This window comes from Trachurus trachurus (assembly GCF_905171665.1).
Source record: "Trachurus trachurus genome assembly, chromosome: 1".
In the NCBI taxonomy this organism is placed as follows: Eukaryota; Metazoa; Chordata; class Actinopteri; order Carangiformes; family Carangidae; genus Trachurus; species Trachurus trachurus.
Window position 1 is genome coordinate 11870070 of NC_139891.1, and position 25975 is coordinate 11896044.

Sequence of the window (25975 nt, forward strand, 5' to 3'; positions counted from 1 at the left end):
TGGTTTGGGATTTTTCAAACCACAAAGGGAGCTTCTGAAATGAATGAAAAGAGTCAAGTGAAAATGTCTCCAAATAATTATAATAATGAATGTCACGGCAGAGCTGTTGTAACGGACTGCATTCATTTTTACAGTGTGTGTAAATGTCTAATGTGAAGTTATGTAAAGCTATTCGTAGCTCTATTATACTTTTCTATAATTTACTTCCTGTTCAGTCCTACGAAGGCTCAGCCTCCTAGGCCATATTGTATAACCTTAATTATTCCTTTATAACAGCAGCCTCACTGACAAACTGAGTTAAAGCGTGCACATACAGTGCACGCTTTAACCCAACCACAATTTCTTCAGCTCCCAGACCAGATTGCTATTTTGCCACTCAACCAAATCGCAGCCTTGATAGCTACATTAGATCCTGTGTAAATGGCCTTCATCTCCTTCCTATTTTCCACCTTTTCCACCTTCATCCTCTCCCTATGCTCTCTTTAAATCCCTCTTTTCCGCTCTGTCCTCTGACAGTGAATGGCTTCAGCTGGGCAGATGATATTGAAAAGATACCTGCCTTATCTTTGCTGTTCTCCTTCCCTCCTTTTTTTCATGTTACTTCCTCTCACCCCCCCTGTCTAATCTCCAGCTCCCCTGTCCCTCCTGCTCTCCCCAGACAGTGTAATTCCTTTAAAATGATGAGCGAGCGAGGCCAGGTAGACTATATTGAAAGGATTTGTCAACTGACGAATGTCACGACCAAGCAGATGAAATTGTAGTGAGCGTCTCACTGTGCAGCCTAGGAGATCCTGCTGGCTCATTTTTGCTGACACATATATACACAAAATTGGACATAGACACGGTTGTGCTGTGACAAACATATACACATGAACCACCATAGCCAAACTCATGTACCACAAAAGACTCATACATACAAAATCTACACATACAGTCACACAACAAAAGAAAACAAAATTATGTAATTAACAGTATATGATTACGCAAATTAATTTGACGTATAAACAAACCTGTTCCAGCCTGGAAAGAGGGAGATAGGCAAGGGACTCTAAATGTAAATGTTAACATCAGCATCAGGGAAGTCCCTCGGCCACTGTCTCTGTCTCAGTTTTAACTATGAGCAACCACGTCCTTCTTTCCACACTATAGGCTGATGGCATTTCCATATTTCCAGCTGATTTCACATGATTGGTTGATGGCTTTTGGCAGCTGTTGGCAGCGGCCCTTTCCACATTACTGCTAACCTTACATATTTTAAAGAAACACTGCTGTCACTTTTATTGGTTCTCTGCAAATAGTTGACTTTTGGCTTGCAGAGGGCATCGGTGTGTTGAGAGTGTTAGTGAGTGTGAGTGCTGCTTTATCTTTTTTTGCCTGTACCTGCAACTTCTTTGTGTGCACGAATGTACGCATGCGCACATTTGATTGAGTGGGAAAAAGCTTGTGTGTTTATCTGTGTGTTTTGGGCCGATATGGAGTGAATTGAACAGTGTAGTGTAGCAGTGAAATAAATTGTCCTTTTAGGCTGGATATTTGTTCAGACCCGTAGACACTGACCATCCCTCTCTGTCTCCACACTCAGTCGCTCATACCCACACACACTCACAGCCACACAGAAAGTGATCGAACCCTTTGTTTTTAGCAGAAAACTATAATTAAGAACTATATATAAAACCCATACAGTACATCCTGGAGGAGAAATAGAAGATATACCTGTGTAAAAAGGAAAAAAAAAATAGAAGGAATGTTGTGACAAAAGAAAAAACTACATTGAATGAATACAAAACTATCATATATACTAAGAATATTTATTTTTTAATGAATGTCCATTTAAGTTTTTTGGTCACACCAGTAATCCCATCAGTATTTGACTCACAGGGCTAGGTGGTAATCTGCTTGAGTTTGCTAAATTGCTAACCAACCTCACTAGTGCTAGTCACTCACAATAGGTCTCCAAACCTCTTTTCATTTGCTCATTCCTCAGCCTCCTACTTCCCCTTGCATTTTGTTTCCAGGACTGTTCACCGTTGTATTTAAAAAGCTAGAGAAGACTTCTCTGAGCTAGCAGATTTGCTGACTTTCTAGTTGGCCACGGAGGTTAGTTAGCTCAGTCGCTAATGGGACAGTAAGTTTTACACTTTTGCTCCTACTGTACCATTGACTCCTGTCTCATGACTGTCTGTAAAGTATACCACCTTTTTTGGAACAGTTCTTACTGAGACTCAGTGGAAGTGAAATAAAAGTGGGCGGTGTAACCCAGCCAATTAGTGGCTATAGTTTCTTCTATGTTCAACTCTCTACCACCTCCCCCCCACCCACATTTCTCAAAGGTCAGTACTGTCAAGACAGTTTGGTATTGATCAGCAGCGCAAATTTGTGGGTCAGAAGTTGCATGGATTTACTTCACCCTCACAAGCATATCCACTTACGGTGCTGATTCCACTGCAATAAAAAGATTTTACTGCAAAAGTTTTTAGTTTTAAATGCTGCTGTCACTGGGTTGTGGTGTCTAGACCACAGGGCTTTGGAGTTTCTCCCTCTGTCTTATGCTCACACCTCTGAATGCACAGAAGGCCACTCAGAAGGTTTATTGAAGCAGTTGGGGTTTAACTGCCTTGCTCAAGGGCACCTCTGTAGCGGTAATAAGAGGATGGCAAGTTTTTGTTTGTCTGCTTTGTTTGGTTTTCCCTTCATCTCTATCTGGATTTATTTGAACAGTCTGTGGATCGAACCGGTAATTCTTGGAGTCACAAACGTGTGTGGTTTGTGTGTATGTCTGACTGTCTGTCTGTCTGTCTGTGTGAGAGCATGTTTATCCCAGAAAAGCAAAACAAATAAAACTTAGTCTTTGGAGGAAATGAGAAGTCACCTCATTTTACTGATTGACATGTTTAGAAAAAAAAACAGGTTTGAAATGGCTTTAATTGACTCTTGGGTAATTAAACTGAACTCTCTATGGAGTGTGTAAACACTGAACTGCATAAACAGTGAGTAGATAATGAGATTTTAAAGCATCACCTGAATCCCTAAAACAGACTACCATATTTGTTCAAATGAAGGGTTCAGTGAACTTGCCCATAGTCCCTCTGCTGTTCTGGATAAATCATCGCCATATGCTCTCAGATCTGATTAGTAAGACATTAAATCACCGAGGTGTTGCACCATATTTCTCTTTTAACTCAGAGACATTTAAATTCCAATATTCTAGTTATCAATCAAAAAAAAACTACTTGTTACCTATACATCTTTTTTTTTTTTTTTTTTTTTTTTTTTACATTTTCTCTTGATTAATGACTGAATTTTTCCATGCTTCTGTACAGCTTGTGTGTACATTTCAATTTATATATCTGATACTGATTAGTTGTGTCATCCTGCAAACATCAGTCCCTCTCCCGTGTTCTTCTCTTTCACGCTCTCGCTCCCTTTTTATGTCCTAGGTATTTAGCTGACACTTGTTACCCAGAATGCCTTGTAAGGTTCACTTCCTAGATCACCTATCATTATACCCATTCACACAACAACACACATTTGGAGGAACCTATCCTTTGTTTATACAAATGAAGCATACAGTATATTTCCACTCCACCTCTCTTCCTCTCTGTTACTTACTCTTTCTCCCCTCTGTTCTTTCTGCTTTGTTGACTTTTCATTTATCCCTCTTCCTGTCTGAGTGCCTCCTGACCTTTACCAAACAAAACACACATCCACACACACACTATACACACAAATACATGATACCTGATGGAAAAGGATGAATATAGCTATTTGTAAAGGTTATCTGGCCCAAAGGTATTAACAGCTAACACTACTCCGGCTTGGTTTTAAAGAGAGAGTAGTCAAGTGAAGAGGAGGGACATAGTTTGTGCATTGCTCATATGCTTTGAGTCATCAGAGATGAATTAACTTGCTACTGATGTCAGTTACTACATTTTTAATGATAGTTTTCCTCAATTATGTTGCAAGGTGGATGTGACACATTGAAAATGTCATGAAAACCACTTCCGAGAGTTTATTTTCAACCTCATTTTAATACCGGAATGTGAGATGCCAATGACCTTCTTCCTGTGTGTGTATGTTGTGTGTATTTGTGTGTGAATGTAAAATGCATATGCCTCTATTGGTGCAGACACCTAATTTGTTTGAAAGTCTGATGAGCTGTTTTATGCAGTTCTTGTATTAACGAGTGTGTGTGTGTTTTTTTTTTAATGTCAGCATATTCAAATTAGTGACACATTGTGTTATTTTAGGGTTAAGTCAGTCTCACATTACACATCCTGCTGCCACAAATACCAAATAAATCCACTGTTTGAACAACATTTAGTCATCTTTGCTATGGTATGGTGTGTGTTGGGAATTTGTTTTTGCATTCATAAAAAAAACTTCACCCCAGGATTTGTGTCTTTACTAGGATCCAATGTGCTTAAGGCTTGGCTGATAGCAGGACAAACATTGCTGGTTTTGACTGTAACAAAAACAGACTATTGCCAACTTCATCCTTTCACAATAATTTAGGCGATGGCACTTTCCTATTTCTCTGATGCAACTGTTCCACTGAGCCACACTAGCTAGATCACAGGTTTAGCTCCAAGTTTGTCAGACTTTCCCTTCTCCTCCTACATCAAGCGGCTTGTTTGACGCAGCACTGCCCTGTGAGAGTCTGGGTCTGATTTTGTCTACTATAAACAGTGATCTGCAGCTACTAAGTTCAAAGAGAATTTGTTGTGACTGTGCCACTGCCTTTCATGCATTATTTTGGATTCAGCAAGCTTTCTCTGTTGCACCGTTCAGAAGATCAATAAAAAAAGACAGATAGTGTTGAAACAGGCAGACCTCTTCTTAAAGATGTGCTTTGAAAAAATGCATTTCTACCATGTCTCAAATAAATGAAAGCTGGATCATTCAGACATTTACAGAAGGGATGAGAACCTGTATTTTACTAACCACAAAAAAGAGTCAAGGCTGTCCTGTTAAGTTGTATATCAGTACAGGTTCTTATGTGATTCTCATGGATAAACTGGAAGTAAACTACTCTTGCCTTATTTACAGCAAGTACACAATGGTAATTTGGTGGTAGAAATATTAGAAAGATTCCTAAAACGTGGTCTCTTACCAGATTAATTTGTCACAGGCCACTTTCATCTAATAAGAAAAAATATAAAAGGTCCTTTTTGCATGATATCTGACTGTATTCAGTACCAAGACTGCAAGTGTGTACTGTAGGTAACCTGTGTAAATGATCAGGTTGAAGAGAGAGTGGGTTATAGGGTGTGAAGGTTGAGTTAGCTCTTCCATTCATCTCCATGTTAGATCAACGAGCTGTCGATGTATGTTCTTGTACTGAACATGCGCGCACACACACACACACACCAGTTTCTTTCACATCGAAAAATGTTCCCTAAACACTCCACTTCACAAACACATTCACTTAGTAGTTTCCAGCATACACATGCATAGCTACTCTGAAGCAGGCACACTCTCAGCCCTGCACACTAATGAATGGAAGTCCTGCATTCTAATCCATCAGATTAATTGGAAGTGCCTGGTCATGGATTGAGGAATTTTTCATCCCACAGCACTGCTCTTTCTCATATAGCCTTTATCTGCATTTTCTGTTGATATTGAGGGGGGTAACATGCAGAGAACAGTGTCTTGACTCTTGATCTTTGGAAATGGTATGAAGTAATGTTGGTTTAGTTTTAGTAATGAAAGAAAAATCCCACTCTTGGAAAATAATGCACTTGTGATCCTTGCTGTGAGGTTTATTATTTGCTTTTCTGGAGTTATTCTATGAGGTTGTTTGAATTTATTTTTTACCCAGTTTATTTCTGATCTACGCAAAGCAATCATTTCCACAACCTCTTGAAAACGTAGACTGAGCTTCTCATTCAGTGAAAGTTTGCAACTGGAGTTGTTATTTACCCGTTTGTTAAATGGCACAGCTGCCTGTGCGTCTATCTCTCTCTCTGATTTATCTTTCTGTCCCTGCATTCATGTTTTTTTTTCTTTTACAGTTACTGAAGATTTTACAAAGATTCCCTTAGTCTTAGTATCTTGGATTAAATCAGACATAAATTCACATGATCCCAGTGCAAGCTGGGATGCTTTTAGAGCTGGGCGATAAAACGATAATGATTTACATCGCAAAATAACTTTTCCTCGATAGAAATGGGAGACGTGGTCGTTAGTAAGTCGATAGGTGTCATTCATCATGTTTTGACAGACAGTACAAATAACCAGTGATAATGAGTGTTGCGCCGCACCGAACCAATCATGTGGCTGGAATACAAATAATTGCGATTAACTATTTAATTGTCGGGTGGCATGGTGATGCAGTGGTTAGCACTGTCGCCTCACAGCAAGAGGGTTCTGGGTTCGAACCGGCTGGGGCTCTTCTGTGTGGAGTTTGCGTGTTCTCTCCGTGCATGCATGGGTTTTCTCCAGGTACTCCACCTATCTCCCACAGGCCAAAGACATGCAGGTTATAGGTTAATTGGCAACTCTAAATTGCCCATAGGTGTGAATGGGTGTCTGTCTGTATATGTTAGCCCTGCGATAGACTGGCGACCTGTCCAGGGTGTACCCCGCCTCTCGCTCTACAGTAAGTCAGCTGAGATAGGCTCCAGCGACCCAGAAAATGAATGAATATTTAATTGTCTTTTTCTGATCATTTTATGCCAATAAGCCTACATAATACACATAGAAGAAGAAGAAGAAGAAGAGCCATTTATTGGCATTGAACATTGCATTTGTGTTTGCCTTTAGTCCATGATGCTCATGTCAATAAATGCTCATGGAAATGCCATCGTCGAATATTAGAAACTAAGCGCCTTGAGATAAACACTTTGTGGCGCTCCACTCATCTGTCATTAAGTCATAGCAGAAGAAGGGCACACAACGTGATGTCATTAAAAGAGCACCATTCAAGCCTCAAACGGTGGATAACAACAAGGAAATAGTGACGGAAATATGACATTTCTGTTAGTTTCATCCAGCTGTTTTCGGAAGCGATTTTAATGATTAAGCAAAATAATTGCGGTCAGCTCAAATGATTGCAATCATACGATTACATAATAACTGACAGGCCTAGGAGTAGATACAATAAGAATAGAGAGGACTTTCATTTCAAGTGAATGCTGGCAAAGAGTGTAATGAAATATTTGTGCGTGTGAGTTTTGGCTTTATATGGCCTGGTATCTAAATAACATTTTGTAACATTGGTGTTATATAACTCCATGCTACAATGCTGAAATTCACTTGTACGTCTGGTGCGAAAATAAAGAATGCAAGAAGCAATCTCTCACCAACTTCAGAATACAAAGAATTTTTTCTTTTTGTTTAATTGTGCTAATGAGGGGGCTTTGGCTTGTCAGTCAATAAGGAAAGCATCTTGATAACAATTCAAAAAGCCAGGTCTGTATTGAAGACAAAGGGATCTGTTTCAGCCTTGGGTCTTTGTCATCTTAATGTCTGCTTTCAAGTGCAAAAATTCTTCATTTCTCTCCACTGAAGCAAGAAAAAGCTGTCCACCCTTTACTCCTCCCCCTTTGTCATCCTCTATTCATCTTTTCATCCTTATTCCTGTCTAATAGCAAAAGGAATGAACACTGGGGCAGTGAAGTGGAAAAAGCGACCACACGTGTTGTAAACCTAGATGCTAATAGTCTGCAAGTATTCAATGTGAAACACACAGAAATGCTTCCATCATCTTTCTCTGCTCTACTCTCTATCTCATTTCCACAAGAGTTACACTTTTTCTTCCTTTGTCTGTTTCTCTTCATCTCCCCATCACTTATAGGCAGATGCCAGCAGAATTAGGCCTTTGGCACCCTAATAGAGAGGTTTGTCTCGTATTGGAGACACAGGGGGAACACTGTGGCCTTGGTACCAACTGTAGCTGACAGTGATCTATACAGAGAAAATGTGATAGATTAGTGGGCTACTTTGATCAATCACCTTTTCAGACAAATACATTGTTACTGTATAGTCAAGTGACCTGATAGATGTCATGACTTTGCAAAGACTGAGTAAATATCCCAACCTTGACTAAAACCTACTAATACTACAGGCTTCATTCACACTAAAACATTAACATAAAGCATTTTTGTTTTCCGTATCAGAAACAATCTCTGTCTATACTATTACACCTGAAAATGCATACATGCCCCAGCAATCATACATGCCAGAGTTACTGTAAACGGGAAGCAGATTGTCTTTTCTGCAGTTGCTTGGTTACAAAAAATACTACTAGCAGTGTTAAACTATAATATCTAACCAAACAGCTGCTAGCAAAGACATAACAGCTCAGTAACACTGAGGGGTTGTATTCACTATTTGTAGTTCAGGCTGATGAGACCCAATCAGGGAGTGACCGTGGGTGCCTATGTCCTTGTTTTCACCCATCTCTGTTTTCACCCATCCAGACTAGAATTGCAACTCTGGACTTTTCAAAATAGAACTGGGCCTGCAACATGACCTAATACTTCAGTTTTTGTTACTTGAAAAGTCATAGCAAAGATATCCGTTTTAAAATGTACTGTAGTGATGTGGACATCAGAGTCAAAGCTAAAATGACTTTACTTTGCAAAAAGGAATTAACCTTCAGGCTAAACACTCAAATTGGTTTTGACACATTCATGCAGTTGCCTGTGCATGTCAACACAAAAAAATATTAGCAGCGGAATAGCACAGTTATGTAAATTCATATTAGCAGAACAGCTGTCCATGACATGTCACCAGAACAGAGCTGTACTGTGACAGACATAAAGAGGCAATGGTATAAGAGAGGCAGTCTATCGGTGCACGACTATGAACCATTTATGTATTCAAATCGCATCTAGGAGAAAATTCTGCATGAGAAAAATGGTGAATGCCACAAATTTGTTTTAATCCTTCGTATGCACTTAACCCGAAGTGTTGCTCTCTCAGAAGCATACCACTTCTCTCTCTTCTTCTAGCCATTAAAATGACAACCTGAAACTGCATCATTCATTATTGATCCAGGTTAATGAGCAGGGCTTCAGACTAACATTTTTTACTAGGAGCACAGTGGCCCCTAACTTAAAATTTTAGGAGTGCAAGAAGAACATTTAGGGGCACACTGTAAATTGACAAATATTCACAATTCCTTTTCATTCATGATCCTCACACACATTGACCTGCCACCTGTAATGACAGATTCCAAATTCTTTGAGTTGCCCCCCTTCCATGTTTCACCAGTGATTTAAAAAAGTTACATACGTGTCTGCAGCTCATGTACGAGCTGTGATTGGCTGCTACTCCTGTCCCCTCTACCTGACTGGTGGAAAATCTCCGGGAGTGGTGGATTTTGGCAAATACGATCACAGGCTGTAGGTGGAGCCAGAGGAGTTGAATTTTGTCCTAAATTACTCATTTAGGACAAATGATTTAGGATTGTATCTTTTTTTTCTTTCAAATATATGATCTTATACACATGAAAAAGTATTACATTTGAAGTGTGAAAAACCATATATGGTAACTTCATTGATCTTGATTTGCAGTGACAAAAACAACAACAACAAAAAAAACACCTCCTCTTACAGTATTTTCCACTAATGCTCCATGGTTGAAATTTTGAATTTCCAAATATTTAGGAATGCACTGTAAAGGGTTAACAGGTGGTTCATTGTGGTTTTTTGTGTGGTTTTTATCATGACCCTTTCACTTTTCCAAATCCCTGTCTTTCAGTATTTCCAACTTTTGTGATGGATATGTTGTTCATATTGTTCATAATTAAAAATCTGCAGTTTCTATAATTCCTCAATTTGGATGTTTTACTGAGGACATTTTACCCAGTGTGTCTTTTTGCCAGCTGAAAACAACAATGCTCAACTAACATTCAACTAACATGCCTTTCTCTCTCTCTTTCTCTCTTCCACAGAGTTACATCCATGGCAGCAGTCAGGCTCAGTTCGTGGCTGAGTCTCACATCATCCTTCTCCTGAGTATCCTTTCACCAATATGTTTTAAGGATGCGTGCGGTGAGAGTTTGTGTTCGTGTGAGGTTCATGCTGACATAAATGGTAACGTGGTGCTGCCAAAAAAAAAGAAGAAAAGAAATTATCCAGAATTTTTTTTAATGCTTAATTTGCATACACACAACACCTTTCATATGTCAACCACAGCACCAGTTTTACTCTCTGCTGTATTTGTTTGAAGCCTTTGTCATCTGTGTAGACTCTCCTTAGGGAGGCAGGCTGCTGGACTGAACAACCAGACAATACAAAAACAAGAGATTGTCCTCTTTAAGTTCATCTCCTTGCCTGATTTGTTCCAAATTCAACCCCTGATGATAGGCTGTGTCTCTGTGTGTATGAGTGTTTGCTCGTGGACTCGTCTGGCGGGATAGATGTTTCTGTTTGTGTTTGTCTACTTCTCTGTCTGCTTGTGTACCCATGTGTACTTGCAGCGTTGCTTTTCTACGTGTGTGGGTAATGATACTGTTCCTAGCTGTTGTATTTGTCCCCATGGGAAATAGCAGGTCCAAGGTCGCACCTGCTGCAGAGCAATATTTGTTTGTCCACGCTCATGATGTTTATTTTTTTATTTTCTGCCCATCTGATTACATCTAAATGAAACACACACGCACATCCACGCCCGCTCAAACACTAACACACCTTCCTCACTGTCTGTGCAGATAGGGTAAACACATTTTATGACCGTTATAGACACAGTTTCTTTATGGATGTAACCTTGTTTGATTCCTCATACACGTCAAGTAAAATCATTCATATCACATTTTGTTGCAAAGACATCACCAGATCTTGATGCTCTCCCGGGCCTTCAGTTGTTGCTTTTGGTTGTGTCTCTCAGCCTTAAAGGTAGGGTTGGAGATCTTATTCTGGAGCATTTTTTACTGAATTGCTTGAAATCCTCCTCACACTCCGACTGCAACCAATTAATTGAATGCTTTTTCACAAAAATGAAAAAAAGTCAGTCACTTGTGGAACTGACAATCTTGTAAAAACAGCATCCAATTGGGGCGTCGTTTATCTCGGTTGGTAGAGAAGGCTTTTTTTTTTCTTTTTTTTTTTTTACAAAGGTTGATTTTTGTTTCATCACTCCATAGAACTTTTTTCTCAACTGCAGCCTGGCCTTTCTGTTTTTGAGGGGTTTGCAGTGTAGAATCCTCTGAGGTTATGCCCATGAAGGCTTCTCTTGATCGTTGACAAGGAACCATGTCCGCCTACATCCTGGAAAACATTCTTGACTTGCTGTGCAGTCATAAAGGTGTTTTTCTTCACTCTGCAAATGATTTTTTGCTCATCTTCAAGACTTCTGCAACTTTTCTTGTACCCACCTGCTTCTTTTAACATTAAAGCAACACACAGCTGCCCAAAACTGCATGTCTAGTTACCCTTGCATTTTGGCCAACATTTGTTAAAAGAGCTGTAAGTGTCTCTAAGACAGTTTCTTAAATATTAATGCAAACCTATGCAAATGAAGGCTGACACTTGTAAATTTTATATAGTATCCTTTATTTTATTTCAGATTGGATGTGCTGAGGCACAGACCCTGAAAAACCAACACTGTGTGACTTTGAAAATACAGTTAGACTGTATTTTCAGGTGCACTTTATATTTACAGACAAATATCATCCCTTCAAGTTTGACGAGTTGAGCTTGAATCATGGCCTTTTGCGTCAACAAACTGGAATTTCATTTGGTGCTTGCAGATTTTTTTTTCTGCCTGTTTGATATGCTGGTGACATCTCTGAACTTGTAGTAGTAGTAGTGGAGTGGAGTAGGGTGGAAGCAGTTGATTGTAATTTTAGTGCCAATGGAAACCGGGATTACAGCTTTCATCACCCAGATTTTCAAACCTCTTGTTTTGTGAATGTGCACATAAAATAACGATAGATTGACCTGTACAGCAATGAGTAAAGCGGGAAACAGGTGCACTTTCATTCTAATGGTGTAAAGCACACACGACTATAGTGGCAATAGGATGATGAGAGGGGACAGTTGCCATGGTGGCAGCACACAGCAGTCTGTCCAATCTAATGTGCTACACACATGTCTGATGTAGCTGCAGCCAGGTGTGGGTTTAGGATGTCTTTAGGCCAAGGGAGATGTCTGATTTTAAATCAATATTCCCTGCAGCTGCATGCTCAAAGCCCTTCTTGGAGGTCTGTATTTATTAACATGACTTTATTATTATGCTGTCGCGACTCGCAACCACCTAAACTGGTACCCACCATGGTTCAGTTCCATTGCTGTACATGGAGGTAACTCAAGTGTTTGTGTCTCAGCAGCATATCATGTCTTTTACCTCATCATGAAGAGGACGCCTCTGTTTTTGCTCTGTATCTCCCCACATGGCAGCCTTTGTTCATGCACCCCATCAGATTTTCTTCAGTTTTGTGGATTTGTATGCAGAGCACAGTGATGAGAAGAATCTGCAATTAGGCCTTAAGCCACATAGGGCTGTGCCTTTCAGTGATTGTACAACACCTCAGCCATTGAGTGGCGCAATCATTTATGTTATACAATATTGTACTGATTGTGTATAATTAAATCATTGTGTGTGTGTGTGTTTTTTTTTTCAACAAGCTATACAGTAGAACGCTTAAAGGGGAATTGCTGTTTTTTACAATCTGGACCTTATTTCTAGCATAAAATACGATTATTTACTCACCCAGATAATTTTAGTGTCATTACAAGTCGTTCCGACAAAATTAGACCCAGCCGAGAGCTGCGTATATCCATATAACGCAAGACTAACAGGGCAGCGGAATGCAGCGTCTAAATAACACATTATCTGCCGCGAAACTCGTTCATTTCACCAATCTTTTGTTATGATACTCTAGTGCTATTCCCCTCTGAGTCCGGGGTTAGCTGTTATCAACATCCTGGATCTGTAGGTTGACCTACTAACCTCTGACCTGGATGATGTCATCTCTGAGCGCTGCGCAGCACGGCTTGTTGCTACCGCTAATGCTACTGTCAGTTTCTGTGTGTTTCTGAATTGTCAGAACAAAATGAGCAGCTGGATGAAGTTCAGCTTCCACAGGCTTCCTCTCCACAACCTGGACTCACTAAAGCTCCGGCGAGCTGCGCTAAAAATGGACCTGAATGCCGAAGCGGAATGATTATTATCAGAATGAGCCGTGGAGCGCTCAGAGATGACATCATCCAGGTCAGAGGTTAGTAGGTCAACCTACAGACCCCGGATGTTGATAACAGCTAACCCCGGACTCAGAGGGGAATAGCACTAGCATATCATAACAAAATATTGGTGAATGAAAGAGTTTCGCGGCAGATAATGTGTTATTTAGAGGCTGCATTCCGCTGCCCTGTTAGTCTTGCGTTATATGGATATATGCGGCTCTCGGCTGGATCTAATTTCGTCGGAACGACTTGTAATGACAGTAAAGTTATCTGGGTAAGTAAATTATCGTATTTTATGCTAGTGATAAGGTCCAGATTGTAAAAAACAGCAATTCCTGTTTAAGCGTTCTACTGTATAGCTTGTTGAAGAAAAAAAACACACACACAATGATTTAATTATACACAAACATAAATGATTGCGCCACTCAATGGCTGAGGTGTTGTACAATCACTGAAAGGCACAGCCCTATGTGGCTTAAGGCCTAATTGCAGATTCTTCTCATCACTGTGCTCTGCATACAAATCCACATATTTTATGCTAGAAATAAGGTCCAGATTGTAAAAAAAAAAAACGGCAATTCCCCTTTAGTAGTAGCTGAATACCACTGTGCTAATGTCATCCAATCTGGAAAAAAAAAAGATCAGTTGGCTTTTTTTTAGTCACGGGGCTTTACAGACCCACCTCTAAACTCCCGACAACAACAGAAACTGTTCAAAAAAGAAGAAGAAGAAAAAATAATTCCTTGGAGAGGAATTTTAAAAGATCTTATGGTCAGCTGGATTTGCAATCACAAATAAGGAAATTACTTTATTTGATAAATAAACATACTGTAAGCAGATCAAGGGAAATCTTACCTACACAAGGGCACCGTGACTTTTTTCACAAAACCCTGGCTGACTTGCAGTATGTTTTTCATCTTTGCAGAAAATACTTTTTCATATCCTTGTCAACAAGATTCAAAACCAGCTCAGTCAGGATTAAATTGATTTACCAACTCAGTGCAATCTCAGTGCATCACAATTTACACTACTTGAGAGCATAATTTTCTTCAGATATGAGGAACATGACCATGTAACATCAGTATATAATGTATTTTTTCTGAAAAAAAATTTGAGATTTATTTATCAGACGATTTAAATGAATGTTTATTACAGTTATCTTTGTGAATTTACTTTTATTTTGTGTCTTTTTATGCAGAGTTCTTCTGAAGCACCAAGCTTCAGTCCAGTCTAAAAACAGCTGTACTTACGATGCAGAATATCCACCAAAGTGATATTGTAATTATAGACCATTAGCAACACATCTATTTAATGAAATTAAGTAAAACAGAAGTGACAATTCAAACAGTATTAATATTCAAACCTTCACTCTGAAACTGTCACTTCTCAGAAAGTCAGAAAGACCCCTACATCGTGTCATGATTGCATATTGTGTGTTATAATCTAGAAGGGACACACAATTCTAAGCTATGCTTCAATATAGTTAATGACAATTATCTAAATAAATAAATAATAAAGACGTTAAAGATATTTTTCTTACACAGGATAAAAAATAGAACCATTACTTCAGATGGCCCTGGAAAATTGAGTGGGTAGAAAAAAAAGAGATGGATTTCTCCCTATCAGTCAAAAAGTGTGCTTTGTGTTTAAGGCAAGGTTGTGATTAAATTGTGCCTCTATAACTTTGTGTTATTGTGTGTAGTTGTGTTGATGTGTGCTTGGTTCCTTTGTTCGACTGTTTTGGTTGCAGACTTGACTTGACATCACCATCTTTCTCTCTTTTTTTTTTTTTTTTTAAATCACTGAACTTGAAATCCATTATGTTGCTTTCCTTCCAAGGGTAAGACTCTACCGCTGCAGATTTATTCGAATAGTTAAATAAATAAAATAAAAAAAAACTGTTTGTGTTGGCATGTGACTCTTTATCCTTTCTTGAAGAAAGGAAACACAAACTGCCTGTGACTAATCTGAGAACATTTTTCTTCTTTTTGAAATACTTATACATTAGCTAATGGCTCTAAAATTAGCCGTTTAATTAACTCCTCTCTGAAACATTCTTAACAAATATGAAGGTTATGACCTTTTAATTAGTCTCTATTTATTCTAGGGCTGTTATACTGGATCACATTATGTTGTGCAAGTGTTTGTTACCGTGTCCACATCCTATAAAATACACTTGAAGCTATATCAGTACCTGCTGTTCTCACTAATCTGCTTGATACGTGCACATCTGTGACTGCATGTGTATGTTCAGCAGTTCTTCCCGGGGCAGTGTGTACCTCCAGCTTCTTCCTCTCCTGTATGCAAGTGTGTTGTTTCCTTGACAACCTTGTCCCAGATGCTGCAATCACCATGGGGATGGTGCTGCTGAATGAGGCTGCCACCTCCAAGGGAGACGTTGGCAAGAGGAGAAGTAAGAAGTTGTTCTTTTTCTTTCCATTCAAGTTTGAGTCCCTCAATTTTGGTGTGTTCTGAGGGAAGTGATGATCAGGTGTGTAAGGAAGGTGTGTGTTTAAGCTGGGTGGCATATAGTGGTACCCTGTAACTACTGTACCAGGTAAGGGGTTTTTCTTGTGAGGACTCTTCTTCTTAAAGAACGGACCCGCTAAATCCATAAGTGTACGTCCTTGATAGGCTTCTTGTTACAGCTCTCCACCACTGGAAAAAACAACTTTTCATTACCTGGCTTTTCAACCACTGTAGGCCACACTGAATTGAGCAATTGTACTTTTTTCTCTGTTTGGGTAAGTTGTGCTTGAAAGATGTGGCAGCGTAGTACAACATGCAGTTTCTTCTGGGGTACAGAAATGTTCCTTGTTTGTTTACAGAAATAAATAGTTACCATAAAAGCTGTTTGTACTCAGCTTTGTGGATAAGCCAAGAAGGACAGATTTTTTTTTTACTTATTTCAGATGTGCTTAAAATGATTCTTCATTCTCAGAAGATATATAGAAATCCTTCTAGCAGCAAGTGAGTTGTTTTTCACTGTGCTGAACCTTGACCAAGTCTTAAAAGCAGAAGCTTTGAGGGGAAACCCACTTGGCAGCCTTGTATTGTAAAGCATGGCACTTTGTGTACATGGCATTTCAAAATTAACCTGATTTGGCATCATAAGCAAATGATTCAAATTCAAAGTTAGTCATCACGTGCCCTGAAGCATGTGCAGTTACAGCATATGTGGTCTGTTTGACAGTGAGAAATATTACTTTACCATGATGTAGGAACCGCAAATGCCTCGTGTGCAGAAATTACAGTTGGTATCCAGCTGGGTCTGTCTTTGGTCCATATGGCCAAAGAAATGCTACAACAAAGCAAATAATAATACAAGGCCCTTAGTTTGTGCTTGAAATTAAGATTGGATCTAATACAAGAGCAACTCATTAAACAATTTTAAAGTTTAAAGGATCCGTTCAATTGTGACCAGCAAGCTCAGAAAATCAGTGATCAAGGACTCATTTAGTTATGTCTGATATCTTATTAGGCTAGTTATTAATGAAGGAAAGAGTTCCTGAAATACTAAAAAGGTTCCACTTCAGCTGAATCGTGAAAATAAAGCATTAATTAGAGTGAAAGCTGTGAAGTGTGCTTATAATTAAAAAAATATCTAGTACTTGTGTAAAATAGATGTTATTATAGTGTGAATTGAATTGAATTGACTGAACTTCAGAACATGATCAGGCAACATGAAATACAAATAATAACAACTTGCAGTGGACCACCGCAGTAGAGGGAGCAGATCAATTGTTCTTAGTGTTGCAGACACACACATCAGAGCAGGTGGAGGAGATAATCAATATGGCTAATATCCCCCTCCATTCCCTGTGTACCTGCAGCCAAATCCGTATTTGAAAATGTCTCATCATTCAAGTAAAGTCCCACTTGAGCAGTAGCACCTCTACCAACATATTCTATCTATGCATGCATACCCCCTCCCCATTTTTGTTTGTCTTTAAGTAATTACATTTTTTTCCTCATTCATCATGTCTGCTCTTTGTCTTTCCAGATAGCATTTCTTAGGTATATTTTAATATTTTACACCCGCTGTTCATTTCCATGGGATCTGAGGTTGATCAGATGTTCTCTCACAAAGTAATATTGCTCTGCAAATTTGCACCTGCTCCTGAGAGGCAGATAATACTCTCTAAAAACTGACTCTGCCCTAACCCTTGGTCATTGCCAAACAATGCACAATCAAGTACAGAGCCTGTACGTCATAGCGCCACACTTCACTGATTACACTGAGGGTGAATCTTAGATGACAATATGTCTCAAACCACAGTTGCCCCTCTTTTGTAACATATTGGGATGCTCGCCGACGGGCCCAGCATGCATTTGGTGCAATATGACCCACAGGCAAGTGGGCTTGAAGGGGATAAAGCAAGTATTTAAGGTTTGAGTGTATAGCACCTTTTGCAGATACAATCTCACACAGTGATTCAATAAAAAATAAAATAAAAAGTCAATGACAACAAATGGCACCCAGTTGATGAAGTAAATTCACAACATACAACAAAGGAGACAAAGAGAGACACATAATTAAGTACATAATTTGAAAACACAGACAAGAGGAAATAAGCCAAGAGAAAGCAATAGATGAAATGGAGCAGCTATTCCTACAGGCTAACCAAAAGCCTGTCTGAATAAATACATTTTCAGCTGCTTCATGAAGATTTCACAGGAGTCTGGGGAACGGCAACGACAAGGAGAGTATTCCATAAATTGGGTGCAACAGCCAGTAATTTCTGTTCAGAAGACCTTAGAGTCTGATTGGCTGTATAAGGGAGGTCAGTAATATACCAGGGTGTTTGACCATGCAAGGCTCTAAAGCTTAGCACCGGGATTTAAAAATGAGAATGGAGTTATTTATATATATGTATATATATATATAGGGCTGCCCGATGCGGGATCTCTTGTACACACGGAAGGGAACACCCTCTTGGCTAAAACGGGGTAGTTCACAGCATATTAACAAAAAAATGTTGATTTAATTGTTCTATAAATGTTACTTTGGCAGCTGACAGGAACACTCTACGGGAGGTTGATGTCATTTGTGATTTATGAGTAAAATAACGTTTCCAAAAAATAAAAATATATCCATGTTACCATGGAGATGGACACAACAACATGACATGGCGGAGTAATATTTATAGTGATGAGTCAGGTCACGGTGTGCTGTCATGCTGATTCGAGCACGTTCTAAATTTCATCATCATCATCATCATCAGATTGCTTGTATAATTGTCTATATTGGAAGGCAGTTGTCAGGCTTCCAAATCTTGATGCCATTCAAGTATTCAGTTAAAATGGACGATTTGTTCCTCTAATCAGGTTCAAAAAAGCAGTACAGCTGTAAAAAATCAGCATCAAAATGGTGAGAAGAGTAGTTAAGCGGATTTCCTCAGAAGTGTGCGCAAATTGCATAAAATGTAAAACACAGAGGTCACAGTGGGGATGATTAATTGATGTCAAAGCTGCCATGGAGTTTCTGTGAAATTTCTGTCTTCCTCTACAATGCTAGAAAATGTCCAAAATAGACCAAAAGGAAACTTAAATGTATTCTAAAGCACAGCAATGCACTAAAAATTACAGATCTTTTGTCTGGAGGTGGTCAGGCTATCAGATGGACAGGGCAGCTCTATCATACTAATTACAAACTGGCTTTCAACATGTTTCCTTAAACATCCAAGAGGAGTTTCTGCATAATCTTCAGATTATGAGAGGAAGAGTTAGATATTAAACGGCCTGTACTCGTAATTACCCCAAACACGCAGACACAGTAACACACAAGTGGATTTAATTAGAGTCAGTGTGATGAAAAAGCAACTCGAGAAGCCTTTCAATTGCATCTGCGAAGCCGCACACCCATGTACACACATACCACACACACACAAAAATCCAAAGGCAAGATTATCAACTTTTTGTTCTACTTTACCCACGAGTTCTCCTTGAGATGTTAAAGCCTGGCAATTAAAATGATAATGACTTTTTAACTAGCTCAAGACTTGTTTCTCAGTATCAGACAGAAGAACACACACAGACACGCATTTGTGCTCACAATTATCACCTGTGTATTACTGACATCTGAGGGCACTGTACCCTTCTCTCTGTGCTCCATCAATTCAATCACGTCTCTCTCTTCCTTTCTTTGTTCATCTTCATCCAGTCTTTCTCCAACTCTGTCTCTCTCTCGCTGTCTCTCTCTCTTTCTCTTTCTATCTCCCTCTCTCCCTTCTTTCTCTTCTTAGGTGCAGAAACTTGTATTTTGTAATATATCAGCTTCTTTAATTCAACCACCTCCTTTGCATAATTACCACCTGCTAAATTCGATAAACTGAAGCAAACACATCATGCAGATTACATTTTACTGCTGTGCAAGCATACTAATGCTTACGGAAACCTGTTACATAAAACACACACAGTGTCAGCGCACAAGCATGAATAGAATGAACAATTTTATATCCCACACAGCACTGTCATTGGAATAACATACTCACACACACACACACACACACGGACACACAAATTAAATAAATGCATTATAAAGCAGCATAGAGAATGGTCGTCTGTCAGTAATAGAGAGAGGATTAAGCTTGAATTGTAGTGTAATCACTGGTTGTGGGTGTTTAATCCCTGGCATATAGCTTCCATACTGCTGAGTGCGGCCACAGGAAGTTATCTCCTGCTTCCATTGGCATCTGCACCAGAAATCACAGCATACGCACTGTTTCTCGGCAAGGGAGTTACTGAACGAGTAAATGGAGTTTAAAAAATCACTACATATGCAATAACGGTGGGTGTATGTGCGGTATGTGATGAACTGTGAAGAAGAGTGAAACATCAAGGAAGGAGAGGATGGGATGGAGAAATTGAAGAGTCAGGAAAAAAGTGAGATGGATCTGTGAAAGAACAAAGTAGAGTAGAGACAAATTTAAAATACAGCCACAGCCCAAAGATTACCATATTGTTCTGAAATGTCAGCATGCAGCATAGACGTACCACATTTCAAGACAATAGAAACTCTAACTTTTAATAGGAATACAGCCAATAATAGGACATGACCCTAAAAGGCAAAGAGTTAAGGTTTTCCTTTTGTTTTGTTTTTTCGCTTTGCTCCTTATTCTGTTGTACTGCAGAGTAACTACTCCTCTTTATGAACCCTAAAAGACAAAAATATGGCTAACCATGTGTTCTGCAGTGCAAGGGGTGCTCATTTCCTTCGCTTTACTTTGGTAAAGCACTTCAATCAGTTACAAATTTACAAGCCTAGTCTAGTGAAATGCAAAAGCCCTAATTAGCAAAATGTACTTGACAGAAGTAGTCTTTAGGCAGTAGTATTTGTTGTTTGTTGTTAATGCATAATGTGTAAAAAGGATTTTTGTGTGATCTGGTGGCCTGTTGAGATGAAGGTGGTCTTAACTTCTTACTATTGTCAGTCAGGTCAATCTTGCAATTCTTGCATCACATTGTATAAACCGAATTATGCTTTGTCTGTATTTTTAATCTACAGATGAGTTAGGGTGTTAAAGTAAAAAGCAAAATATTTCCCTCTGAATATAATTGAAAATCTAATTGAAATATTCAACAAAAGTGAAAAGCAAATATCTCCAAATTGTATTTGGTAAATATTGTTACTCCCATCAGTGTTAATATTCAGGTATTTCTTCATTTGTGGTTTTTGCAGAGAGGAGAAATTGTTTTCACCCTTTCACATTTACTCACACATACAGTATATTTTGTGGAAGGCCACAATGACCTGAGTGATGGTATCCAGAGGTTGTGCCATTTAATGTCTTTGCAGCCAGTTGCTAATCAGATGATAAACTCTTAAGAGCCATTTAGCATCACAATGTCTATTCATACTTGACCTCCAAATGAGATCGGCTTAACTTAATATACATATTGGCTTCCTCCTGGCTTGGGAAATGTAAATGTATTTTTACCATGCCAATATATCATGATTCGAATTGAGCCAAGTCATACAGTCAAAAGAGGGATTACCACCTTTGTCATTGAGGGACATCATTCAGCTTAAACAAGTTGTCATTTGGCCAAGGTCATAAATCTCTTAGCATATTAGCATGCTTCGTGTATGTGTATGTGTATATGGGCTGTCATTATCCATGGTTGCACACTACGACATCTCTCAGTCATAATTGATGAGCTGTGGGAAATACATCCCGCTATGCTTAATGAAGATACACAGACGTTGTGTCTGTCGCTCACACACTCGTAGACACTGGTAGATGTAGCAGCCCGGGGAACACGGGGGCATAAGGGCTTTGCTTGAAGACTCTCTCAAATATGCAGGGCTCTCAATCAAGTCATCCAGGCAGTGTCACGGACACACACATACAGACACACACACACGTGCACGTTTGTATTATAGCACTTGTCAGGACATTGTCTTCGTCATCGGCATAACCTTTATTTAACCCCAGGTCTGTTCTGTCAACTCCGAGCCAAATTAAATAAAGTAAATAAGAGTGTGATAGAGTGTTTTAAACAATTCACCCTTGTGGGTAATGGCCCTTTGTCGTTATAAGAATAGAACCAGAGGAAATTGCACACATGCACACACACTGACTGCAGAAGGAGGCCTCCGATGTCTTTGTATATGTTAAGTGTGTATGCCTGTGGTAGATGGATTAGGTCTTGAATGTCATATCAATAGTTGTCCTTCTCGCACACACACACACACATACTGTAATTGTGATATTGAGTATTGAATGGATGGTGTGTGTCGAACATGAGACAAAGAAAGGAGCAGGGACAGCTATGGAGCTGACACTGAGTGATGGCAGCAAACATAGTCGTATACATGCATGCATTACAGGTCACAGTCGCACACGCACACACTCTTGGGCCTGAAGATGAATGACAACACATACACACACATGACACTGAGAATCTGTCTTCCATTTTCTCAGCCAAATCTTTTGTTCTGACATCTCCTCCTCTCTATTAATCTCTCTCTCTTTCTCTGTCCCTCTCCCTCTCTTTCAGTCTCTCTCTCTCACTCACACACACACACACACACACACACACACACACACACACTTGGAACAAGCGGATATCTCACTATTTAGTCTCCAGGAGAGGTCCTCATCCTAATCCCTGATTAACAATATCAGTCGGTGGTGACAGTTTAATTTAACACAGTGCTTCTCAAGGATTAGCTGCTACATAAGGGTGTGTGCATACACTGTGTACACACATACCGACACACATCACACTTATGTATATTTCACTTTAGAATAGCCACTGAGGAAATAAGATGATAATAGAAGTAAACACAATTTTCTGCAACCCCACAAAATAGATAATGAGAGAGGGGCAGTGGCATATAAATTGAGGCATTCACTTAATAAAAGTAAATATCGGAGGGTGTTGTTGGCGCAACAATGAGCTGTAGGAATTGTTAAGGAAGTTGTGTGGATATGTTTTTATGGTGTCACTCAAGAGTTTGCATGTAGGCCTGCATGCATGCTTTCATGCAGGCGTCTGTGTCTGCGTCTATGTGTGAGAGGGAACCACCAACATGAAAAGAGGCGGATGTTTTTACTGTGTATTCTGTCTAAACCCTGCAAGCACATTCAATTCGAAGCAAGATCAAACAGAGAGTTGCATCAGCGATTATAATGTGCGTGAAATGATTCAAATGGATGCCTTTAGCCAGGAATCAAATTGTCTCACAGCCATTGTCTAATAATTATAATGCATATGTCAGGGTGTCTGCGGGTGCTTCAAAAATGTGGGATAAAATATGTAAATTCAGAATCATCTTTTGTAGTTTATTTTTAGAGATCATGTTGCAGTTTCTTCATGCCTTGTCTTTTTTCTCCCTTATGTTATTTTCTGATCTGATCATTTTAAGCAGAAATTTCACGTGATGTCCTGTGTGTGTTTGTGTTTGCAGTCATCTGCCTGGTTGGCCTTGGCCTGGTGGTGTTTTTCTTCAGCTTCCTGCTCTCCATTTTCAGGTCCAAGTACCATGGATACCCTTACAGGTAACTATAGCAACCATACAGTCGCACTGCACAGATCCCCACACAAGTTTCATCCATAACTTGACAGTTATTCAAAAACAATATACCGTACAGGCCCACAATGAATCTTAAAATCACTGAAGTTGACATAAAATCTTTGTAAAGCTATTGCAGACACAGTGCAAAAATCCCGGCCAAAACAGGATCCATTCATTCCCACTGTTTCTTAAATTTGAAGACAGATGATCGATTGGAAACACTCCCTCTAAGATGTGCAAGCCAGAGATCCCTCTCCAAGGAGACCAATCATACCCCTCAAACTTTAACAGAATTTGCAGTCTGACCTTCAGAATGCATTGAATTTATTTGACAATTTGCAGGACATTCATACATAGTCTATGTACACATTTTTTCTTGTTTACACAGACTATTAGAAATCATGGCTCCGTCATGGATGTTTTCTATAGGTTGTCACATACTGAAAGTGAGTGGACACTAAAACCCTGCAGCTCAGTGAACCAGAGCAGCAGCAATTTGGCCCCACTTTGAGCTAAAGGTCACCACTACATAAAAAAGGTTCAATGTGTGACAGAAAACACTCTGAGGACACAGAGTCTGGGTCCAATCCGCCGCTACTGGAGCATCTCTAGGATATTGCAGCTCGACAATAGGATACATCCAGCTGCAGAAACTCACCTCTGGGGTTGGAAGGGATTCAGGGGGTTGAGGGCACTTTACCAGGGCAAATCATTTATTATAGTGGTGGCTTGAAATTTGTTGTGACCTCAGGTTTAGGCTGCTCAATGCCTGTTCAGTGTGGGACCTTGAAGTCCAGTGATTATTGTCTACAGACATAAATGTCCAAGACATTTCTTGTAATTTGGTACTGATTAAGCTGAAAATGAGGATCTCCCTGGATAGGAACATAAATGTATAAGTTTATACATTTTTCTTTTATTATTATAATCTTATTAGATTTTCAACTATATTTTCTAACGGCCAGTTTGTGCATGTGCACCTGACCTGCCATGCATTGAGAAAACTAATTTCCAGTCTACAGATTATAGCAATTTTTGAGTGAAATGTGATTTATAGCTTAGTGAAGTTTTATGTAGCTCTTGAAGTGAAACACAGCTGCAGTAATGCATTTTTATATTCATAGAAACTAGATCAATATTTACTATAACCCATGAGACTTTTAGCTTTTTTTTATTTATTTTTTATTTTTTACAAAACAACTAATGTCTTCATTAGTGTCCTCGTTAATGTACTCATTAGCAGTCAGTGCCATCTGTGGTGGCATAATAAGTTTATGACGCAGATGTGTGTAATTTGATAGGCTAGTACACTTTAGTGCTGCTCCAAGAAGTTCCACTAAATTAATGTTTAAATTAATGGTATTTACATTTGTGTAGTCAAGTGCATGTTTTGTAAGTTGATTGGCCATTTTAAGTCTGCTCCTCCCGAATTCCCTCTCTTTTTCTAATAAACACAAATGAATCCTCAGTATTTGAGCAAATTTGGCCTGATAACATGGCTCCAAAAACTCTTTCAACAGCTATTTTCTAATCTCTTTCTTTATCAACAGTTTTTGAGGGTTTTTCTTTTTTGGTTGACCTATGCTAGAAATATATTGTTAAAAACAAAATCATTTATTTATATCCATTCCCTCTTGTCTGCCTACTCTCTCCTTTGCTTATCTCTACCTCTCAACCCCCTGTTTCTCAGCTTCCTTATTAAGTGAAGAAAATAAAGAAGACAAAGTTGGAGAGAGGCTGTAGGTGAGGAGAAGAGGAGTCGAGAAGATACTTGAAGAGGCGGAGGCAGTGTTACAATTGAGAGTGCATGGTTCATAGTTGGGGTTTTTTTGTGTGTGTGTGTTTTTTTTTTATTATTATTATTTTTATCGACTGCTATCAAATCTGCAAACTGCATAGAAAATAAATTATTCTCACTTACACTGGAAAATAAAAATATCTGACATGTCTCTGTATCTTAGTCTCTTCTTTGTGGTTCTTTTAGTTGTTGAATATTCAGTTTAGGTAGATACATTGACCTGTGAGTGTGTTAAAAACCTTGTGCTGTTGCTAAATGCTATTTATAAAGAAAACTGTGTTACAGGTCAAGGGAAAGTAAGAGACAACTGAAGTCACAGAGAGTGAGGTGCGCGTGCAGGAGAAGAAGTGGTCTTTGAAAAGAAACGGCATGTTAGAAAAATGGTGTGTGCTACAATCTCTTAGGCTTCGAGTGCTCAAGCACTCACGGCACACTCGCTCACACCCGTCTCTCTCTCTCTCTCTCACTCGGTCTTGCTCTCTCTCTAAATTTGGGCCTAAAGTTTTATAAACAATATTAAACTAAAGGACGTGTTCTCTGTCTATCGATCATGCAGCACCTACACACAACCCCCCCCAAAACACAGCACTGTTCATGGTGCTGTGACACTCAACCCCTGCAAGCCCTGATGCACGTATCATGGCCACACAACAATGAGACACACTCGTTAATTCACAGCACACACTCATCATACTCGTCATCGCTGCACCGTCCCTGAAAGAGAGACGGTGATGTCGTGCACGCTGTCTAATGAGTGAGATCAGGAAAAGGATGGATGGAGAATGTCCTGTTATCTAATGCCAACTGAAGAATTTGTTTATTCGGGTGTTTTAACTCTTTTCTCCGGAGAGGAAAAAGACACAAATAAGATCATGAATCAATGACGGAAAAAACAACATGATTCGGCGATTAGTCGACTATGGGCAAAATCTGCCGAATCAGATTCAACTATGAAAATCCTTAGTTGAGGACACCCCTAATCTCTACACATTCAACCTCCAACTGCTTCTCATATCTCTGTCTGTG

General features: G+C 39.3%; 1 protein-coding gene across 1 annotated transcript in view; it reads left to right on the top strand.

Moving 5' to 3' along the window:
* Positions 1-25092, top strand: part of LOC310987542 (dolichyl-diphosphooligosaccharide--protein glycosyltransferase subunit TUSC3-like) — a 67091-nt gene extending 41999 nt beyond the window's left edge. Inside the window, exons 7-10 of the mRNA XM_083973850.1 lie at positions 9899-9962; positions 15466-15540; positions 23044-23134; positions 24842-25092. Coding sequence (XP_083829976.1) covers positions 9899-9962; positions 15466-15540; positions 23044-23134; positions 24842-24857 — 246 coding nt within the window. The 3' untranslated portion in view covers positions 24858-25092. The remainder of the gene's footprint in view (positions 1-9898; positions 9963-15465; positions 15541-23043; positions 23135-24841) is intronic.
* The last annotated feature ends 883 nt before the right edge of the window (positions 25093-25975 follow it).